At 36.1% G+C, this 23,713-nt stretch overlaps 1 protein-coding gene across 18 annotated transcripts in view; it reads right to left on the minus strand.

The window, feature by feature from the left end:
- Nucleotides 1-323: 323 nt before the first annotated feature.
- Nucleotides 324-23,713, minus strand: part of LOC137243734 (uncharacterized) — an 815,214-nt gene continuing 791,824 nt past the window's right edge. For all 18 annotated transcript variants that reach the window (XM_067771770.1, XM_067771767.1, XM_067771768.1 and 15 more), the window contains 2 exons: nt 22,678-23,113; nt 324-3,428 (listed from right to left, as the gene is read on the minus strand). In XM_067771770.1, the coding sequence (XP_067627871.1) occupies nt 2,558-3,428; nt 22,678-23,113 (1,307 nt within the window). In that variant the 3' untranslated portion in view covers nt 324-2,557. The remainder of the gene's footprint in view (nt 3,429-22,677; nt 23,114-23,713) is intronic.

The raw sequence follows: 23,713 nt of genomic DNA on the forward strand, positions 1-23,713 counted from the left end.
AGTGGGCGTGGTTATAGTCCGATATCGTTCATTTTAAATAGCGATCTGAGATAAGTGCTCAGGAACCTACATACCAAATTTCATCAAGATACCTCAAAATTTACTCAAGTTATCATGTTAACGGACGGACGGACGGACATGGCTCAATCAAATTTTTTTTCGATCCTGATTATTTTGATATATGGAAGTCTATATCTATCTCGATTCCTTTATATATGTACAACCAACCGTTATCCAATCAAACTTAATATACTCTGTGAGCTCTGCTCAACTGAGTATAAAAAGCTTCTTTTGATTTGGGATAAGTTTTATTTGTCTTGAAAAAAGCTCCATTTGATTTGGGAAAAATTTCATTTGACTTTAAAAAGGTTCACTTGTCCTGAAAAAAACTTCATTAAATGAAAAAGACTTTCATTTGAATTTGAAATGAAAAAAATGTTTCCCAAATTATTAAATAAATTATAAAATTAAAAATTTCTTCAAATAAATGTTTTCATACATTTTAAGCAATACGGGCAATCCTCGCTTAACTCATACGAAACAAATTTCATTTGATTTGATAAAAGTCAAAAAAAGTTTCATTTGATCTGAATTACATTCCCTATCTGAAAATTGATTTGAAAACATACTATATAACAAAGTAGAGACTCGGCTATAGCATTTGTATCTAGTACTCCCCATGCGTACTCGTATTTGCGCCTATGACCAAACGCCCTTTGCGCTCTTGCTATTCCAATAGCACCTTGCACTCCCCCGGTGGTGCCTCCGCAGTAAGGGCCTTGTAGCAGGATACCAGGTTAAATGCCTGCTTATTCCTCTGCTCGGCGGCCAGCACTGCGAGGTCTTCAGTAGTGTAATTAGGCAGCCTATATCAGTGCAGCTGTTTCCTTTTTTGACTGCAGTACGCACCATGCCTTCCGATTGCGCGTAGTAAACGGAAAAACAGCTCACGCTGAGCCCCTTTCCTCCCGATGAGAGCCATTGCTACTGGATCAGTGCCACGTCAAATGAACTCTCATTAAGGGTAAGAAGGAGTTCGCCCAAAGTCGCTTTACTCTGTTGGAGGTTTATCTGTAAGTTTCGCAGCACCATTGGTCTGTTTGTCCCCCTATAACACCTTCTCCGTAATGTCCATGTCCTGCATATGTCCCCTTCTCACAAGGATTTCATGGTCCTTTTCAACATCGCCCGTTTCTAGTTTGTTAGAATTGATATCCTTGAGACTTATTTTCCTGAATAGCATACAAGTTTTATCTGTGCCACAGGATATATTGACAATCTGCGTGTATAATATGTCCTCCGTATGCTTGCTTATTTGGAAGATATAGTGCTGACCCATCTACGTACGCCGAAATACATTACGTTCCTTTCAATCCTGAGTCGATATATGCGGGTCGTAACTCTGCACAAGTCACAGCGTATTCTCCGACTTAATGTTATACATACTCTAACTTTTGGTAACGTGGGAACCTCAATACCTCAACCCGCTTGATCGTACCTTGCCTTTAGAGATTTGGAACAATTTCCGCCAGCCATCGAAAGCTCACAATGTTGTCGCGCGCTATCATCTTCCCACCATTGTACCATTTTTGAATCAAAGGTTGGTAGGGCCGTACTTGGTTCTTCCTGCATCATCTTGAGTATTAAAGGATTGCTACGATCAACTACCGGTATAGTCAGTGACTGCTATGCCACATTACCCACCCTCTCGGCAACAGCCGGAGTCTTGGTATTACCTTCCTTTGGAAAATCTTATTTAGTACCAAGGTATAGAAAAGATAATGTTACGTATACGCATCAGTACCCGTCTTTTCATCTATTTTGGAAATGTTTGCATATAATGGCTGGTCTTTAATTAAAAAAACGTACATATTAAAATGAGTCGTTTTGAAATATGTTGCTTTCTTTCCTGAAGAACTGTTGGAGAAGATGTTTGACTGTGTTTGTGTACCAAGCATATTGAAAAATTACCGGCATACATGTTTATTTTTTTTTGTTTATTTATTATATAAAGTCGAAGACAAACTTGAAATGGTCGATTGCATAATATAAGAGATATAAAAATATACAACTCAAAAGTTAAAATTTAAGATATATCGAGATTTCAACAATGGTAAATTACAAACAAAGATATATTATTGAACACTACAGTTAAATTTCGAAATATAATAATAAGAAATATGAGCAGAAATAAGATCTTATACCGAGTTTTTATATTGGCAGAATGCATCAGATTCCGCTCAGCATGATTTCGGAATGCAGTGGATTCCATTGTAATGAGGATACGCCATCACAGGGCACAAAAAAGTGACATGACTTGACTTGACTTTTCGAAAGCAATACTTACAATACTAACCACATAATCACTAGTTATTTACTATACCTACTTACATAAATACTTATATTATTATATTTTATACTACTCTATGCCCACACCATACTACAAACATATATATGTTAATATGTACAATTACACCTACGTATATAGATCTTACAAAAATTGCGCCACCAAACTAGCACTCTTACGTCTTCCGCACAACATCGCACGCCAATACTATCAATCATCATTTGCCAACTTCAGTCGTATAGCAATTCGTTTACATTTCCACATCAGCTGCGTCTCCAATATACTAAATGACATAGCGACCAATACTAAACCCAACAATAAATAAGCGCAACAAGCAAAAAGTTGTACATGTGGCCCATGGAAGGTACGTTCGGGCATAAAATCACCGTAACCAATGGTGGCCAAGGTGACAAAACAAAAGTAGACACCATCTACAATGGACCAATTTTCCCAAAAGGCAAAAATCACAGTACCCAAACAAATGTAACAAATAAGTATGAGCAGCACAAATGTAATGGGCACTTGTGTTCCACCAGCAGCATCGTCTGCATCTGCATTTGAGTTGACATCATCATCATCATTGTCGTCATTTGAATTGTCCTCAACAATGCAACAATCATGTTCATTTTTTGTACGTCTAAAATTGTTGCTGTTGTATTTGTTGATGTTGGTATTGTTGCTGCTAGTACTGCCGCAATTGAGTTTGGTAAGTTGAAATTGTTCATTTGCTGTCGTCGCTGTGGCATCGCGTTGCATGTAAGCTGTTTCTTCATCATCCGATGTTTCAGCTGTTGGATCGCCATAGCAGCTGCTCGATTTCCCACTTCTTTGTGCCGCTGTTGCTACATACGTGTTACAGCCGGCAGCTGTGCGTCGTGTTGCGGAAAAAGTGGCGGATTTGCGCGCAGCTGCATTACGTTGGAAGGTATTGAGTGTGTGGCGATGAAATGAGGCTGTGGTAGCGTTGAAAAGACTACGTGGACTATGCTGCTCATCGTCTGTGATGCTGTTGTTGCCATGTGTGTTGTTTGTGCTGCTGGAGATAAGTGGTACACGTGAGGGTGTGCCGTGCCGACAGTTGCTGTAATAAAGATGAAAAGAAGGGATAAATGATACTATGATTAGTTGATAATTTTAAATTTAAAATAATTTAACAATTCAATTATGTCTTGGTTGCATTGCCTTTGGTGGGCTTTTATTTAATTTGACTTTGCTCATGGCTTGGGAAGTTCCGAATATAAGTTTTAAAATAAAATAAAATAAACTAAGTTCAAATAAAATAAAACAAGATAAAATAAAATAAAATAAATAAAATAAAATATAATGAAATGAAATAAAATAAAATAAAATAAATAAAATAAAATATAATTAAATGAAATAAAATAAAATAAAATAAAATAAAATAAAATAAAATAAAATAAAATAAAATAAAATAAAATATAATATAATAAAACAGAGTAAAATGAAAAAAATATATATATATAGTAAAATAAATATAGCAAACTAAAATAAAAAATTAGAAAAAATAAACAAAAAATTAATTAAAAATAAAATTAATAAAATAACATAAAATAAATAAAAATAAAACAAGTAAGGAAGTCTAAGTTTGGCTGAAACCGAACATTACATACCCAGCTGTAAACTTGAAATGCTGTTGTTGTTTATTTTGTGTGCTTAATAGTGTTACAAGACTGCGCAATAATACATATACATATGGTTCTATTCTGAACAAATTTTCGTTTAAAAGAAGCAAAAAGTATACAGAGGCTAACACCAATAACCTTGAGCGGGTAATAATGCTGTTTTCATTCAGATATGTGGATTTCCCTACTTTTTATTTTAAAATAAAGATATAACAGAACTATAAATATAAACACACAAGTACCATTGTACTAAAAAGCGTTATTACAACAAAAAGGGCAGTGTCATTAACGAAATTTTCCATCTTATACTAGAAATAGCTTATTGCCTGTATCTACGCACTTTTACAAAACCTTTTATATAAAAGAAGGCGATTTAACCGATTTAGTCCATTTTTACTGAAAATATTTCCTGATAAAAGGCGTACATGTGCACCAAATTTTTCGTCGAGTTATGGCTCCAGAAACGTTGGCAAATGCATTGTAAGAAATGGGCATTGCCACGCCCATTTTGCAAGATTTGTATTTTTTCCCATTTCTTGTTATAATGGCACAATATACGATTGGTACCAAACTATTTTCTGCTAAGACTTAACTTATAATTTGTCATTATACGACCCTTTTTAATGTCATTTATATAAAAGTGGGCGTGTTTTTTAACCAATCTTAGGGGTTATGGCTCCCAAAATATAGAAAATTGCTTAGTCATAGAAAGGGCGGTGCCACGCCCATTGTTTTAAATTTGAAGTTTTTCCTATATGTTGTTATAAATCCACTTGGGATATGAAATACCGTTGCTCTTTTTTGCAAAGATATAGCTTATTTTATTCGTCCATGACCCTTTCAAAAATCTTTTATATAAAAGTGGGCATGATCCTTAACCGATTTCGTTGATTTTTCTTCAAAGCATTCCCTATAGTAAACGCAAACACAAAGTCCACAGGTCAAATTTCAACATTATAAGTGTTATTTACTAAATAATCAGATTTTTGTGTTTTCTAAAATGTTATATATATAAAAAGTGGGCGTGGTGATCATCCGATTTCGCTCATTTTCAATACCAATTTATTTTAGGTCCAGATAAGTTCGTGTACCAAATTTGGTGAAGATATCTCAATATTTGCTCAAGTTATTTTGTTAACGGACGGACGGACGGACGGACGGACATGGCTCAATCAAAGTTGTTTTCGATATTGATAACTTTGATATATGGAAGTCAATATCTATCTCGATTCCTTTATACCTGTACAACCAACCGTTATCCAATCAAAGTTATAATACTCTGTGTACAAATACAGCTGGGTATAAACAAATAAAAAATATATATAAAGTAGAATAGAATAAAATCAAATAAAAAATTAAAAAAAAAAAAAAAATAAATAAAAAACTTGTTTGTCGGCTCTAGGTATAATTAGTATACAAGATAGTATTTTTGTTGTTATCCAATATATTTCGGTAACTCAATAAAATAATATAAAACTGCATTGAAAAATTATCGATTTGATATCAAAAGCTTATCGATTACATTCAGAAAAGTTATTGGTATGTTATTAAAAGGATATAAATTTGTTTTCGGAAACTTCGTAGATTTGTTTAACAAATTTTTTTCCACATAAATGTCTGTTATTGAAAACAGAATTCATTGTATCATATTTCGCTTAAGTATCTTCATTTAAATAAAATTTGTTGCAAAAAAAATGTTCCATCCACTTTTCCTACTGCCGTACTATTTCCCATATAAGATAATTAAAAATCTCATTCACCAAACTCAGTCTAAATATTCCCACCGCTGTGCATATTCATATCAAAACACATCACATTAAAAAGAAAATCCCTACGATAATTTTTGCTTATTTTGCTGAGTGGTAGGCAAAATATATGTGAAAGGCTTGTAACTTTCAACTAGAAACGTGCTGATAAACCGCAGACGTGTCAGTTTATCCCACCGATTGCGTGATTTAACTGTCATTGACTGGCAGATTATATGTACATATAAATTTTTAATGCATACATATGTTGAGAAAGAGTTTAAAAATAAAGGGACAATTGATTTAGTTTCTATGAGACTATGATATAAACAAGAGAAAGACTCACTGAGTGAACATAAGCAAAATCACAAGAGCAGAGTCGAACATTTAGGAAAACAAGAACATGAAAAGGGAAAAATTTAAGGAGATAAAGAATTAAAAAAAAAAGACAAAACAAGTAAGGAAGGCTAAGTTCGGGTGTAACCGAACATTACATACTCAGCTGAGAGCTTTGGAGACAAAATAAGGGAAAATCACTATGTAGGAAAATTAACCTAGGGTAACCCTGGAATGTATTTGTATGACATGGGTATCAAATGGAAGGTATTAAAGAGTATTTTAAAAGGGAGTGGATCTTAGTTCTATAGGTGGACGCCTTTTCGAGATATCGCCATAAAGATGGAGCAGGGGTAACTCTATAACGTGTTTGTACGATGTGGGTATCAAATTACCTAGGAGTGTTTTAAAAGGGAGCGGCCCTTAGTTGTATATGTGAAGGCGTTTTCGACATATCGACCTATATGTGGACCAGGGTGACCCAGAAGATCATCTGTTGGGTATCGCTAATTTATTTATATATATAATATCACGAACAGTATACCTGCCAAGATTCCAAGGGCGTTTGATTTCGCCCTGCAGAACTTTTTCATTTTCTTCTACTTAATATGGTAGGTGTCACACCCATTTTACAAAGTTTTTTTCTAAAGTTATATTTTGCGTCAATAAACCAATCCAATTACCATGTTTCATCTCTTTTTTCATATTTGGTATAGAATTATGGCATTTTTTTCATTTTCGTAATTTTCGCTTTCAAAAAAGTGGGCGTCGGATTTCAGCCATTTTTTATACCAAGATAAAGTGAGTTCAGATAAGTACGTGAACTAATTTTAGTGAAGATATATCGATTTTTGCTCAAGTTGTCGTGTTAACGTCCGAGCGGAATGACAGACGGACGACTGTGTATAAAAACTGGGCGTGGCTTCAACCGATTTCGCCCATTTTCACAGAAAACAGTTAGCATCATAAAATCTATGGCCCTACCAAATTTCACAAGGATTGGTAAATTTTTGTTCAACTTATGGCATTAAAAGTATTCTAGACGAATTAAATGAAAAAGGGCGGAGCCACGCCCATTTTGAAATTTTCTTTTATTTTTGTATTTTATTGCACCATATCATTAGTGGAGTTAAATGTTGATATAATTTACTTATATACTGTAAAGATATTAAATTTTTTGTTAAAATTTGATTTAAAAATTTTTTTTTTAAAAGTGGGCGTGTTCGTAATCCGATTTTGCAAATTTTTACTTAGCACACATACAGTAATAGGGGTAACGTACCTGCCAAATTTCATCACGATATCTTCAAAGACTGCTAAATTACAGCTTTTTCTATTCTGCGTCATAAGGTCAACCCACCTACCGAGTTTCATCGCTTTAGCCGTCTTTGGTAATGAAATATCGCACTTTTTCGGTTTTTCGAAATTTTCGATATCGAAAAAGTGGGCGTGGTTATGGTCTGATTTCGTTCATTTTAAACAACTTTCTGAGATTTGTGCCCAGGAACCTACATACCAAAGTTTATCAAGATACCTCAAAATTTACTCAAGTTATCGTGTTTACGGGCGGACGGACGGACGGACATGGCTAAATGAATTTCTTTTTTCGCCCAGATCATTTTGATATATAGAAGTCTATATCTATCTCGATTAGTTTATGCCGTTACGGATTACCGTTATGCGAACAAAGTTAATATACTCTGTGAGCTCTGCTCAGCTGAGTATAAAAAAAGCTAAGTGAAAGAGAAAAAGTAAGGGTTAAGTTGGGTTAAATTTTCCAAAATATAGAACTTCAGGAATACTGAACTAGTTAAATTTCTACATTTGCTATGACTAACAAAGCTTAGTTTAATACCATGTGACGACAAAAGTCAATGTTAAACCAGAATACCTGAGCCTACAGTCCCTTCTCTTCTTTTTGTTGTAAGACCCGCACATAATCTTCGACACTTTGCAGCCAGGCCCCTGGCTGCACAACTTTGCTGTCTGGTCGATCATGTGGTACTCACGCGTTCTTTTAATCTGGCTCAGTTTGATTAAGAGGTGCCTAGGCTACAAGCTTCGAACGATGCGCCCTGCTTAGTTAGCTCATCTGCTCTTCCATTTCCATCCATTCCCATATTCCTAGGTACAAATGTCCATTTTTCCTTTATCCGACTCTTTCCAGGGATTGCTTTTAATGCTGTTTCGCTGTTGTCTCCCCCCCTTAGGTAGAAAAGCGACATGATCGGTTGGGGATATTATTCAGTAATATTCACCCTTAATAGAGTTTCTTATAAGTGCGTACCGGGTTCCGCGAGCTTTGCCAGCTAAAACAATTTTTTGACCTGCCTTCTAAAAAAATTAGCTCCTTGCTCGACCATAGCGGCTATGCTTTTCCATTGAATCTTCTTAGGGAACAAGCTTGTTATAGGCAGCCATACGCGTATTTGATGGAAAGTTATTGGATTTCTCCAGTTCTTCTATAGTGGAAAGTTCTTTGGGTTGTCACAGTTTTGATTCTAAATGCTTCTTGAATTTGGTCCAGTCCTTTGTCCTGGGATTTTTTGTATGTCCCCTCATGTCCACTCCCTTTGGCCAAAGACTCTCCACTCATACCCTAATATAGAGAGAGAATGGAAAAGGAATTGGAAAGCAAGCAAACAGCTTTTCAAGCAGGGGCTTGTATCTTATTATTAACAGTTTTTTAATTCTGAGAATTTCTCTAACTGCAAACGGAAGCAGCCTTAAGCACTTTTATTAACCAAATACCATGTCTAAATAGCATAATGACCCAGTGCTTGAAACCCGATGGCCCCGAAAATGGAAATTCTAAATCATTGGTAAATATTTTTCAAATTATTATTATTTTATTAAATCTGAATAGCTTTGGGTGTAAGTAGTAGATTTGAGTCTATGCTGTAGGTGCCATCAGCTTCATAACTTGCACTTATGTACTCAAAATATATTCCTTGTTTCATTGCGTTCGAATTACACCTCGTAGTTTGCTCGACTTACTTGCCAATCATTCATTTGTGAGGTCAGCTTCGAGCACAATAAGCAGGCCAAGAGCTTAGCAATAGTCTGAGAGGGGTCAAACAAAACTTTTTCATTTAGCACGCAGCTGCTACTTTATTGCCTTCTTGGCGTATACGTAACATTTTGTATTTTGTGTGCTATTGCAGCCGCAAAATTGCTTACACATACATATTGTAACGAATTTAGTGCAATTCCAATTATTTGAAACCTTATACTAACGTTCGAATCACTAAACTGTTGAATAAATAACTCCACTATTCAATAATGCAAAATGGCATTTATTAAAGTTACTTCACAATAACACTTCTACTCTTTAAATCAAACTGATTCATCGTGCCTCAGCTGCTGTTGCTTTTATACTGTTTGGTTTCCTCGTTGGCATATTTCTAGGCGTGTCTATTCTCAGAATTTACTAGTTAGTTACCAGCTATAAAATTACCAGCTATAACTACGTTTATAGCTTCTCTTATGCGCGTGAGTGATACTTGCACAAATTATTGCCTACTTTTCTGAGCATCTCAGATAAGATATATGCATGTGATTGTGCGTCTCTCTCCTCTGCGTGTACGTACATATGTGTAGACATAATGATTGACTCGTTTATGTAGATAGAAGTGACTGCCTGTTTTATTGTTGTTGTGGCTTCATTTAATTAGCATCAGACTAGTGATGTGAGTATCACTTAGTGTCACTAATATTTGTCACAATATATATCAAAATATGCACATATTTATTTTGTAAAGCATTATTTTGTATGCATACGTTATGTTGACTAGTATTATATATTTAATAAATAAATAATTTATAAATTTTATTTATTTATGTAACATTGGCTTTAAGTTTAAACACTGGTATTGTATTCCATGCGATTATTCTAGGTTGACTCCACGGTGAGTCGCAAAGGAGTATGAGACCAATGCCAGTTTTGATCTCTTTGTATGCATTCAACTGTTCCCTTTTGTTTGAGTATGTCCTATGAAGAGACTAATTGTGCCGATTAACACCCGAAAGGGATCGATAGTATCAATCCTCTTTGTATCCATATGGGAACATAAGAAGACAAGTCCCTTTTCGGTTCAATGTGGAATCATATAGAGTCCAGTCGCGTTTTTCATAGCAGAAGAACAATCGCAGGGTTTGCCAAGCCACAAAATCTATTTGATGTAAGTTGATTCGCAAGCTTTTCAAAATGGAATAAAAAATATTCTCCGAAAATTTAATCCTAACTCCGGTGTAGTCGTTAAGACCCAGTAATTTGGGTTCGGTATAGGGCCCTGCATTTTTCTTAAATAATTCAATTCAATCACATTTATCTTTTTTATTTTACTCACTTCGTTACCGTTTTTTTTTTGTATTATTTCTTAAAATGGGCTACATAGTAACAAACTGAGAAATCCAAACTGTACCCAAAAGGGACTAAACGGGATCAATTATGCCCTAATGTAGACAAAAGAGATGAATCGTAGACCAATCTCTTCAGTAATTTATAGCACGATTTTGTGCAGGATTATTATAAGGGATTTTAGTATAGGGGTGTGGGAAATGGTGCAATCTCGTGCGTTGGATCACTGGCGCAAATGCGCTGTAAGGTGTAAGGCAATCAGCTTTAAGAAAAGCAGGAAGACTACGTCCAGCTGCCATGAACAAACGGCAATTTCTTGAAACTTTCCAAACCTTGAAGCTCTTTTCGACACACGTTTCTCATCGATATATGATTCAGAAGAGCCAGAAGACAGCACTTACATTTCGATAAAGCAGCAAGTAGAGCCGGGACTGGTGACCGATACCAAGATCGAATGGGCGGTGAAGGCTTTCCATAAGTTTAAATCGCCGGGCCCAGATGGTATATTACCGGCCATGCTACAAGCTTCAAGTAGAGCGGTCGTGGAATGGCTTAAAATAATATTCGAATCATGTACTTGAAGAACTGCTCTTGTAGTTTTCCTGTCAAAGGCGGTGAAGCTCGATCAAAGACTACAGATCCGTTGGCTTAACATAATTTCTGCTCAAAATCTTGCAGAGGCTGTATATAAAGCCGAACACGGATGAGAAACTATTATCTACAACACAAAATTCGTACACCAAAGGCAAGTCGGTAAACATGGCACTATAAAGGGTGGTTATAAACGTAGAAAAAGCCCTGGAATATAAGAAGTATGCAAGGTGTCTTATTAAGCATTGCTGGGGCTTTCAAAATGCCTCGAAATGTGCGATCATGGATGGTCTTAACTACATTGCAGAACATCTAGCTATAACTAATGGCAGTTCTCATAAATGGAAATATAATTAGCTCTTCGATGTGTCGGGAGCTTCGGTATGTACATATTTACCTGGACATCTAATATCGGACTAACCACCAAGGCGGAGTGACCAATATGGTTTTATTTACTTGAAAGTACAGGTACAAATTGTGCTAGGCCTAAGCTTAGATTAGTGACCCTACAGGAGAAGCACAAAATATCTAGAAATCATTTTAGACAGTAAGTTGTCGTGAAAGGTCAAATTGGAGAAGAGAGTGGAGAAAGTTTCGACGGCACTTTATGCAAGTCAAGAATACCGGGTGTAAGTGGATTCAATCGCGATCTCTACCCCATATTGTGTCAACAACTGCTACGAAACTCAAAGCCTCGGGGCAGCGTAAACGCAGACCATACTGCCATAATAGTATAGCGTTATTAAATATTTGACACACATGCTACGTACTTCCCTACTTGCCCTTCGGTTGGTCTCTAAAAGCCTCAATGGATGTAGAAAGTTGGAGCAAAGGTGCTCAAATAACAGACGAGACGATACAGTATAGGAGACAAATCCTACACTCTGCTAGATCACTGTTGTGTTTATTAGGACGAAGTAGCAGCCGTGACTAATGCATTAGAAAAACTGAAAGAAAATAGCTTAAACTGCAGCCGCGTTAATTTCTTTTTACAAAGAAATGTAAGCAATCAATGGAAAGAATTGAGATAGGGAGAAATAAATATCCATATTGGGTCCCTGGGCATATGGGATAAGATGGAAAAGAAAACGGATGAGTAAACTTAACAGGGCACAACGCGCGAAGTTTGCACGGTAGACCATCCAATCAGGTTGTGCGCGATTAAAATAAGTGAGAACCACACACGACCGACCAAGCAGGAAAGGAAGGCGTAGAATCAAGCGCGTGGCTGCAAAGTGTCCAAGATTATTGCTCTTATCATTGTAAAGGGAATGTTAGCTTATGATAAGCATTCTGACTGAGTTCTTTTGGCGTCACAAGCTTTTAAACTAGGCCTTGTTATTGGTAATAGAATTTGAAAATACGGGCTGGAAGAAGAAATGATCGAGCACGCTTTATGCTCGTGTCCTGCGCTCGCCAGACTAAGGCTGCAGCTATAAGGGGTAGCACAGCTATCATATCTAGAAGCAGTAAGTAGCATAGGTTCCAGATAGCAGCACAAAGGGCTGTTAAAAATAATCTGCATGATGTAAGCCATATGTTTGAATGGAGCAAAAGTAGTTCCGGAACTTATGTTCGTATTTGCTGGGTTTATGTGATTTCATGCATATAATAGCAATAATTTACCTTTGTTTATTCATTGCTAAATTTTATTTGTATAATAAAAAATATATTTTTATGACATATTTTGTAGCCATCATTTACACTCTTAAATTTAGATTTATTCATGAAAATTTTATGCAATGCAATATCAAAATTAATCGCCTGGGTATAGATACACCTTTCGGTGAGTTATTTTTGCTGTTGTAATCTAATAATTCACATTTTGTGAGAGTTTTATTGACTCGTATTCATATAAATCAACAAATAATAATAATAGAATTTTGTGAATTTATGGAAGTCAGTAAATTGAAAATTTGGATCAAGCTAAATAGGAAATTGAAAATTAAGGCATACCGTCTTTATAGAAATTGTTTTTATGTGTTAAAAAGGCATCGAATAATCACTTAATCATTCTGGACTAATAAACAAATTTTTCTTTATGTTTTCTGCCATCTTTGCGCAATTCATAATGAGATGAAGCTGTAAGCTAAAAAAAACAAGAATGGCCCACCACATTTGCATTTCAAAACACCATTAATCATTTTCAAAAATAACCTAAAAATTGTACCGATGACAAGCAAAATTGTGATAAGTCAATCAATATAGATTTCGACTAATACTATGTTCAAACAGAAAAATAAATTGAGGAAATTTCGATTTGAATTGGGTGCCGTTCATACAACTCGATTTAGCTTACACAATAGTAATTTGATAGCTGGTTGGCTCATCTATACAGCAAGAACATACCTTTGTTCAGACTGTCAAAATGTGCGTGTTGGTATTAGGCGAATGAAATTGAATGAAAACATAAAACTTTGAAATTTTTGTGTGTTGTAAGAAAATGTGTTCAAGGTTTTGGTTTCATTTTGAGTTTGCCATCTTCTTTTGACAATCCCTACTCCAGTGAAATGAAAGACATAAAATCAGCTGATGAGATGTGCCAACCATATAGTTCAGCCGTGCTTAGCTGACGTTTAAATATACTCAATAAACACACTTTACAATGTTGCATTTGCAGTTTGAAACAATTTATTACGCAATTTTTTTTAAACTGGCAATTTATTATTACAATTTATTATATGACAAATTGCGTAATAAATTGCCCAAGTAGTATAAATTGGCAATTTGGTGTGTGTTTAAAATAGATCAAACAATTTTACACATACATATATACAATACATTTATATGTACACGATTATATGTATGCATGAACGTATCTAAGTCTATACAGCATGTTATGCAAAAATATATGATGACAAAGCACTAAAATATATATAAATTGCTTTACACAGCAATTTGTATAGACTAGGCAAAAGAATGTGTCTATATGTATACACGTGCGCAGAAAGGGTTGATTTGCTTACAAACAAAATGTCACGTATACGCCATGTGTGGCTGTGGCTTGATTTGTAGACGTTAAGTGTAGACCTTCAAAAGAAGGATTGTCTGTAAATGACTGCTTAGTTTTTCTTTTGTTTAGATATTAAATTGAGCACAAAAAAGTGTGTGTAGTTTGATGGGTTGAAAAGGGTCTAGTAGGAAAATAAAGTGTATTTAGGTGGTTAATTTTGAAATTACTAAAAAATTATTTTTTAAAGCAAAAATATTTGGTAAAATGGAAAGTATAATTTTTAAACAAAACTTAAAAACAAAATAAGTTTTAAAAAGCATAAAAAGTGAGTCATGAAGTTGGAAAATATCCCTTTATGGGTATAAGTTCGCTGTATGTTTGCATTTGCAGATTCAGTGGGGTTTATATCGGGTTTATAATATATGTACCACCGATCTCTATGTTTTTTTCAGACAGCAATATATGCTATATGTGTAAGAATTTGATGAAATTTGAAGCTTCTAGCTGTTAGAATGGCGCAGAAATTACGAACTGCTTCTTATCTGAACAATCGGTTGTATGAGATATATATACTATATATCCCACCTATCTCTATGATTTTTTCAGACAACAATATATGCTCTACACGTAAGCATTCGGTGAAATTTGGAGTCTCTAGCCGTTAAAATGGGTCAATAATTACGAAAAGCTTCTTATCTGAATAATCGGATGTGGGGGATATATGCTATATATACGACCAATCTCATCCATTTTTTCAGATAGCAATATGTGCAATATGCGAAAGTATATAGTCAAGTTCGAAGCTTCAATCTGATAAATTGAGAAAAATATGACAAAAAAGTCATCTTTTCTGAAAAATCGGATGTATGGGGATATATTCTAAAATGGTCCGATCCGGCCGGTTCCGACAAATGTCTCCTCGGACACTTAAATATATTCACTCACTTTATCAACATATCTTAAAAAATTTTACTTCCATCTTGGAATAAAATGATAGCAGCGAAAACTCAATATTTTACAGAACCCGGCGCGGTTATAGTTGAAGATAATGGAGTTGAGTTCGATCTCAATAAATTGTTGCACTTGACGGGCAAACGATTACGTAAACTTCAAGGATAAACTATCAATTCTTCTACTGGCGCTGGACTAACTTTAATATCTAAATGAGGTATTGATGGAAGCTTTGGACAAAGTAACTATAGACAAACGACAAGCGCAAACAAAAGTTATTTATCTGTAGTGATTGTCTCATTTGTTTCAACATTGTGTGCTTCAACATTGAATTAACAATTTTTAGCAGGGAGATAGGATCCATATACACCGAAGAATCTGAAGTAGGTGGGATATAGCAGACTGCAATATAGACACAACCCATTGCGATCTTGATTCTAATGCACTTGAATTCTGTAGAATCGGTAACGGGTAAATCACCCTCAGCTGAAGGTACAGAAGAATGTACCGCAAGCAAAACTCCACCTTCAGTTCTGTTCAAGCTGTCATTTCTGTATATTTGGTAATCATGGCAAAGAATCTCTGAGTTAAATACATGAGGTTTTAGCCATGTTTCAGTTAAAGCTATAATGTTGTAATTGCAATTAAACGATTTCAAATACAATTCTGTTAGTTTAGCGTTTAAGCCTCTAACATTTTGATAAAACACATTAAGGGCCGATTTAGCATTCAGTTTTTTGGTGCAATATTGTTATTGGGAACTGTAGCGATATATAGGGTATTATTGTTACGCCTACGCTCGCATTCCCTCACAAAAGCACCAGGCGGCCAAAAAGAATTACTTAACACATCAATCTCTAGGATAGTTAAAATTGAATTTTCGAACTGTCACGTTATCAAATTTAAGTTTAGCGATGATGTACGACTTTAGGTTCTCTTCTTTAGTGTCTTTATCAGTGTACTAACACAAATACAATTTTTATGTTGAAACTAAAAAAAAAAAAAAATAAATGTAAGGCGCGATAACCTCCGAAGAGATCTAAGGCCGAGCTTCTCTTCCAATTTGCGTCGTGCTCCTCTTGATTTTTCCCTACAAATTGGCCGGACGGGACCTACATGTTTTATGCCGACTCCGAACGGCATCTGCAAGGCAGATGAGTTTTCACTGAGAGCTTTTCATGGCAGAAATACAATCGGAGCGCTTGCCAGACACTGCCGAGGGGCGACCCCGCTTAGAAAAATTTTCTTCTAATTGAAAAATCTTATTTCTAAAATTTTGATGTTGCTTTGCCCGGGAGTTGAACCCAGGGCATACGGTGTGATAGGCGGAGCACGCTACCATCACACCACGGTGGCCGCACGGTGGTGTTGAAACTAAAGCTTTATATATTACTTCTACATGTTGCACCAATGCATAAACCTATATCAATAAAATTGAAATTCGTGAACAAAGTAAATTAATTGACTTGCTTCAAACTCACGTTAAAATTAATTAATGACGTTACCAATCGACCACGACAAATTAAACGAAATGAAAGAGCAAGAAACATTATGCTATTAAATGAAGTCAATCACAACTTGTAACGTTTGTATGTTACAGTAATTTATTGTTTATTGTTACAAAACAAAAAAAGAAAAAAAAAATACTGCCATTAATTTGTGATATAAAAGTTTATGCTTGGCTAATCATCAGCTTCAACACAAAAAGTATCTGTAATACATCCATAAACTTTAGAAGCTAAAAGTAAAAGTTTTATGGATTCAAATTACGTTAATATGCAATGACAAGTGGTCTTTGTGGTCACTTAAATATGCTGAGAGCACACGTGCGTGTATTGTTCATTAATAATACAAATTGCTAATAAAATAAATAATCAAAGAAGTTCTGCAGTATATGTACTAACTAAGAGATGAGTGGCGTGGCATCAAGTTTCTTTACTTTCCCCTATCATTGCTTACATATAAAAATCTCATAAGAACTTAGCAACGTTTAGTTGCTGGTAATAACATGTATAGTATTAGTTCTTACTTTTGAACCCTAAAAGTGCTCAGAACGTTTTGGTTTGATTAATGATAACAAATGCCTTTTAATTTGGTTATTGAGTTCGTGGAATAAATGATATGCATTTGGCAGAATAGTGAAGCTTCAGTATGTTATTTGGCCGAATACTATTAGCTAAATATCTGTGCTATATTCAGTCAACGTCTTAACCGAAGCCGGAGCCAGAAACCAAAGTTGAAAATAATTCCAATTTCGGAACCAACAACAAAACCGGAATTGATACTGGTACACTGAAGCCAGACCGGAACCGAAACTCCATATGATTTCGGAACCGACAATGAAACCGAAGTTGATATTAGGAAACTGAAGCCAAACCGGGAACTACACTCAGTCCGATCTTGGAACGGACAATGAAACCGGAATTGAAACTAGGAAACTGAAGCGAAACTGGAAAAGAAACCGAACCCAATTTATGAACTGACAACGAAACCGGAATATATGCTGAGAAACTGAGCCAAAACGAGAACGTGTCCAGATCAAAATTGTCATTAAAACCGCTACGCGTGATCAGAAACCGAAATGAAAATCCAAGCGTTAATCAAAGCCAAAACCAAACGGAAACGGAGACAAAAATGTATCGCAACTGGGCCGAATACAAATCTGGGATTGCTACCAATAGCGGGAACGAAATTGTCATTCAAACTTGGCCGAAACCGAGACTAAATGATGAGTTGAAACTGAAACCAAATCGAAAGAGATTTGGAAACTAAAAGCAGGAACTGAATCGTAGCAGCAAACATGCCCAGCCTACACAAAGACTTAATCCAGTACTAAAACATGAACCCATACTAAAATAAGTGCACAATTGAAATTTAAATCGAAAATAGATGAAAACTTGAACAGAAACCAAGCCCGAAGCCAGAAACGAGACCCGTAACTCAAAGCTGATTAGGAAGCGGAATTTAATCCGAACTGAAAAGGAATGAGAAAGAGGAACTAAAAATGAAAGGGAAACTAGAACCGTAAACAGAACTAAATGCGGATAAGAAATTAGAAACCGAATCAGAACATAAATCGGAAGTGAAACGGGGAACATAACCACAACTTAAACTGGATAAGAAGCCGGGAAGAAAGTCGTAACTGAAATCAGAAGTGAAACTAGGACCGTAACCAGAATTGAAACCGGATAAGAAATCGGGAACGAAACCACAACTCAAGCCTGAATAAAAATAGAACTACAACTGGAGGTGAGACCGGGACCTCACCAGCCAGAAATTAAAGCAGAAACCGGAACCAATCCCGTATAAGAACCCGACCTGAAATTGGAAGAGAAACTGGGACCGCATAGAAATCGGAACTGAAATCGGAAGAGAAACTGGGACCGCATAAAAACCGGAACTGAAATCGGAAGAGAAACCAGGACCGCAATCAGAACTGAAAGCGGAAGTGAAACTGGGACCGTAGGAGAACTAGAACCGAGATCGTAACCGGGACAAGAAACCAGAACCGAAACCGTATAAGGATCCAGAACTAAAACAGGATATCCAAATTTTGAACTGGATTATAAAGAGTTACCGAAACTGTACAAGAAACTGTAACCAAATCGGTATCAAAAATTTACAAAAACAACACCAAAATTCCAGAACTGAACCTGGAGCTGAATCTGGAGCTGAACCAGAAATCGCAACCGAGACTGTCTTAGCCGGGACAATCAGATAGAAACGAGAGCCGAAGTCGTATAAAAATATGAAACCCAAACTGGATAGAAAAGCGAAACTGAAACTGGATAGAACCCAGAATTCAACCTGGATAAGAAACAGAAACCCAAATGGGAGAAAGATCGTAAAAGTAAGCGGAACCTAAAACGATTGAAACTGAAACCGAGATTGAATCCGACAGGGAACCAAAAGCCGGATCTAGAACTAAAACCGGAAAAGGAACCGAATTTCCTTACTGAAAATAAAACTGGTACCGAATGCGAATATGAATGATATAAATTATTTGGAATATGAAAAAAGGATCGAAACCATAAAAAAACCGGAACGGAAACAGAACAAAGGATCGAAATCAGACCGATGTCAGACCGAAATCAGAAGTGCAATCGAAAAAAGAATCAAACCCGGAACATTAACCGAAAGAAGGATCGAATTGTGGACCAAAACGGAAACTATAACTAAAACCGGAAAAGCAAACGAGGCCTTAAAAGTAAGCGGAACCTAAAATGATTGAAACCCAAACCGAAACTAAATCCGACAGGCAACCTGAAGCCGAAGCTAGAACTAAAACCGGAAAAAGAACCGATACCGAATTCAAACCAGAGTCCTAACCGACAATGAAACTGCGACTGAATTGGAATATGAATCATATAAATTATGTATAATATGAAAAAAGGATCAAAGCAAAAAAAAAAAAAAAACCGGAACGGAAACATAATAAAGGATCGAAGTCAGACCGATGTCAGACCGAACTCGGAAGTAGAAACGAAAGAAGGATCAAACCCAGAACATTAGCCGAAAAAAGGATCGAATTGTGTACCAAAACGGAAGCTAGAACTAAAACCGGAAAAGTAAACGATACCGAATTCATACCGGAGTCCTAACTGAGAATGAGACTGGGAACGAATCCGAATATTAATCACATAAATTATGTGGAACATGAAAAAAGGATCGAAACAAAAAAAAAAGCGGAAACAGGACAAAGGATCGAAACTAGAACAAACCCGACCAGGAGTAAAATTGAAAAATGGATAGAAAAAAATACCAAAAAAATGACGCATCTATGCCGAAATGTTCGTCCCAATACGAAATCAAAATAGAGTTCAAACCAGACGGAGATGGCAAACGAAAACGAAAAAAATAAACCGAACAAAACGCAGAACTGAAACTGAAACAGGACGAGGAACTTTAGTCAGGCTGTAGCCGAAACCGGTACTGAAATGAGATGCTCGTGATAGTACCGTTTATATTCAGCAAAGTGCCATCCACATCGAATTTTCGTGGAGTGCTTTTCGATTTACAACACAACAACAACATGAAACGACTGCGAATATCAATTACAAATTCTGAAGACCCAAAACTGCCGTTTATCAAAATTTTGTCTCTGTAAGCCTAAATGTCTAAGCAGCAATCAAAAAGTCCTTTCTACTTAACCTTTGTTCTTACACCACATATATAAAGAAATACTTCCTTTAAGGAAATTCTTATTTATTTTTCTTGTCTTGACCGGCCGACTTCCTTTTTTTTATTCTTTTCTCTTCCTGCAACCCGCAATTTGTATCAAACATTTTGTACATTAATCGATGAAAACGCTTGACTTTTTTTCTTGTGTAGCCAATTTCTTGAAATGGGTTGCTGTTTGTGGCTTTCGACCATTTACTGTTGACGAATTGTTGGCAAAGTGACGTGAACTTTGTTATTATATTAAGTGTGAGTGACCCAGTAGGTAAAAAGACTGGTATGTTATGAATACCATACCGTCTTCAAATTAAAGATGCACACTACATTTCTGGTTCTATTATATAACTTCGTAATATTCGCTTCTCTGCCCTCCAACTAAGTCTAGTCTTCCAACTAAGTCTGGTCGGGCCTTCATAGGTACACAGACATTTTGGTGGCAAACCTTTATTTCGTGCTTTGTTGCATAAGAGCTCTTAATGTCCTTCCAGAAAACATTTCGACTTTTTGTCCACACATTATTCTGGAGCGTTGTGTCACATGGTAAATTTGATTGATTATTCTACTGCATTTGTTTGCCCATTGGCCTGCCAATTTTTATACTTTGTTGACTAGGAAAACCACTCCCAATATAAATGTGTAGTACCGTGACCTTGTCAATTGCATCTTCACATGTCATTTCCACCCGGACTTGACTATCCTCGTCAATGCCTGTATAAAATCTTTACTAAAGTAGATCGACTTATGGAATGAGCTGCGCCCATATTCATAATCAGTAAATGCTTCTTGCCATCTACATATCCCTTGGTTGAGGGACTGCTCGATTTTCTTTTGATTTGGAATACTGATATAATGGGACACTCAATTGCAGGAGCCAGCCCTCGCTATTTGTTTCTGCCTTGCTTGAGTTTGAACTTTTGCTTTGTTTTGGAGATCTGTTCATTTTCTTAATTTTTGAGTTTATGATTATCCTCGTGGTTGGAACTACTCTGGCCGAATTTAGCTATTATTTAGAGATCTATTGCGGTACAGCGATGTTGTTTCGAATAATACCGATATCGACCCTGAATAAGTCTCTTGGAGATCATAGTGAGCAGAAATCAGAATACTTTCGCCTTATTCTGGCAAAAGCTTGATAGTCAAGAGTCGTCATCCTCCGTGCAGTTGCAGCAAGAGGAGTTTTACAATATGTTAAGATGAGCAGCTTTCACCCTCATTAGAAAGTGACCCATCAAAGCATCAATCAACATTGAAAGATGGGCTTTGATAAACTCCGTAATATTAGCTGACCATTTGCTATCTACTTCCGGCCAAATGCATCTCGCTACCCTCTAAGAGGTAGTGTCCATCCAGCGTTTGCTCAGTTGATTCAAGGTCATCTCAAGAGGAGCACATTACATGTGGCCACGCGAACTCCGCATTCCTTACAGTCATCTATAATCGGTTCAGTTGGACATGCATGACAGGGGTTCCACATGACAGGTGCCATGTATATGTTCCGGAACCCAGATCATATAATATTACAAATTAAAAAAGTTCGACGCAACCGCAAGCGAGGTAACACCTTTCCTTACCATCCCTATCGCACCACAGTTGAATTAAGAGCTTTAGTAGCCGTATCGAGTATCGGATTAAATGTTATGTTCTGTAGCTGTAATGGCACTGGTCAGCATCTTATACAACGAGTCCTTAATTCAGTAACCTTCGCTTAGAAGAGGCTGCAGTGACCAGACACCTTAAGCTTGCGGCTTGCATGAAACACCTGTGAGAAAATCAGTTTTCAAAACTTCCTGTCTAACTTCGACACATCCTTGAACCAGTTAACCTACCCCTTGTGACATATTAATCCTTTCCCAACGTCTTACTCGAATACATGACTGTTCTGAAACTTGCACAGCGGTTGTGTTGGTACACAACGGAAGTTTACATTCGTACCCTTTCAAGGTCCACATTTATAAGAAAATACAATATTTCGTTGTACGACGCAAACACCTGCAATGTTAAATTACCTTTCTGGAAGCGGTTCAACAACTCTACTTGGTACATCTGTTTCCTGTGTTCCCTTCCGTAACGTCGTCCGACAGCTTATAATAAATGCCTTATAATTGTTTCATTTTACCTCAGTAATGATCTGTGAGATTTCCGTAGGAAAGCCCAACTAGAGTTTGTGCTGGTTTGATCATTTTACCAAATTTTCTCAATCCCAGTCTTCTTTAAAGTAAATATAATTTCTTTAGTATAATCTTTACAACAAACAACTTCAACAGATATATTCAGCAAAGCTGAAATACACTTTAACATGCAAAATATATCCATGAAGCTCTGCTATTGAATGTTTACAAAGCCATGAATAAATGTTTTTCGATTTTCAAAGATTTTTTCCCTATTCAGCTCTTTTCAATTTCATTCAGCTGAATTCAGTCAAATCGTAAACGCTCCCCCTACAATATGATTTCCGCAAAAATGCACAAAAAAATTTAATAAACAACACTTTTAAAATGCATTATATCTACAAAACAAAAAAAAAAAACAAAACTTACAAAAAATAACAACAAATAATCGGATTTACTGCTTACCCCGTACGATGCAGTTCATGCTCTTCCTCATCCTCCATTATATCGACAGTGGCATTCGAACCGACCATGGGCGTTGCACCAGACATCAAAGTGCCCATTGCTGTATTATTTATTGCTGGTATTGTTGTCGTTGTTGTTGGTGGATTATCGTAACACGTTACTGCTGTTGCTGTCAATCCAGCTGCCAACATGGCAATGGTTGTTGCATTTGTTGTTTTTGTTGTTATCAGTGACGTTGGTGCTGTTGTTGTTGGTGCTGCGGTTATTGACATTTGTGTTGGAATTGTTGGTATAAAATTTGTTGATGTGTTTTCGTCACCACTACCAATTTGTTGTATTAATAAATCATGACTACATCCTTTATCACATTCGTCGGTTACTAATGTCTTGATCTCTGGTGGTAAGGGTTTAGTGAGGAGTTTTGCTCGACGAATACCTGAAATATGATATTGAAGATGAAATGTGAAATTAAAATTTATACAGTAAGTGACTTGTTTACAGAAATAACTTAATGGGGCTGAGCCAAAAATAAAAAATTTTTAAAATTTTTTGAGGGGACCCCGTAGGAATTTGACATAGCGCCTCGCCACTGCTATAAATTTCAGCAAAAAGCTATTTTTCTATTATTATTATTCAGCTAAGTTCAAGTCAATTCAACAGCTCCTGGGAACTAAGCCTACATGTAGTTTCTTTTTAAAAAGAGTTTTAGTGAGCTTAAAGTTATATTCGGCGCCACTTCTGTTAATTAAAATTGTGCTTTCAGTTAATCTAAACAGGACGGCTGAACATTATCCTGTACCGTTTGTGGTATACAGCGCAGTAAATCTAAGTAAGAATTGTATTTTTTGTAAAATTTTGAAACGCAAATCATATTCAGCGCTGATTTATTCAATTCAGCCAATGTTTCCAGTTTACTTATAGTCTGGTTAATTTTCAAAACAATTCAGTACCACTCTATTGAATTTAGCGAATTGTCAGCAAAAGTTCTGTTTGTATTTCTTCTTAAAACGCCTCAACCAAGTTCTCATAGTTGGCG

Source organism: Eurosta solidaginis, chromosome 3 (assembly GCF_040869045.1).
Source record: "Eurosta solidaginis isolate ZX-2024a chromosome 3, ASM4086904v1, whole genome shotgun sequence".
In the NCBI taxonomy this organism is placed as follows: Eukaryota; Metazoa; Arthropoda; class Insecta; order Diptera; family Tephritidae; genus Eurosta; species Eurosta solidaginis.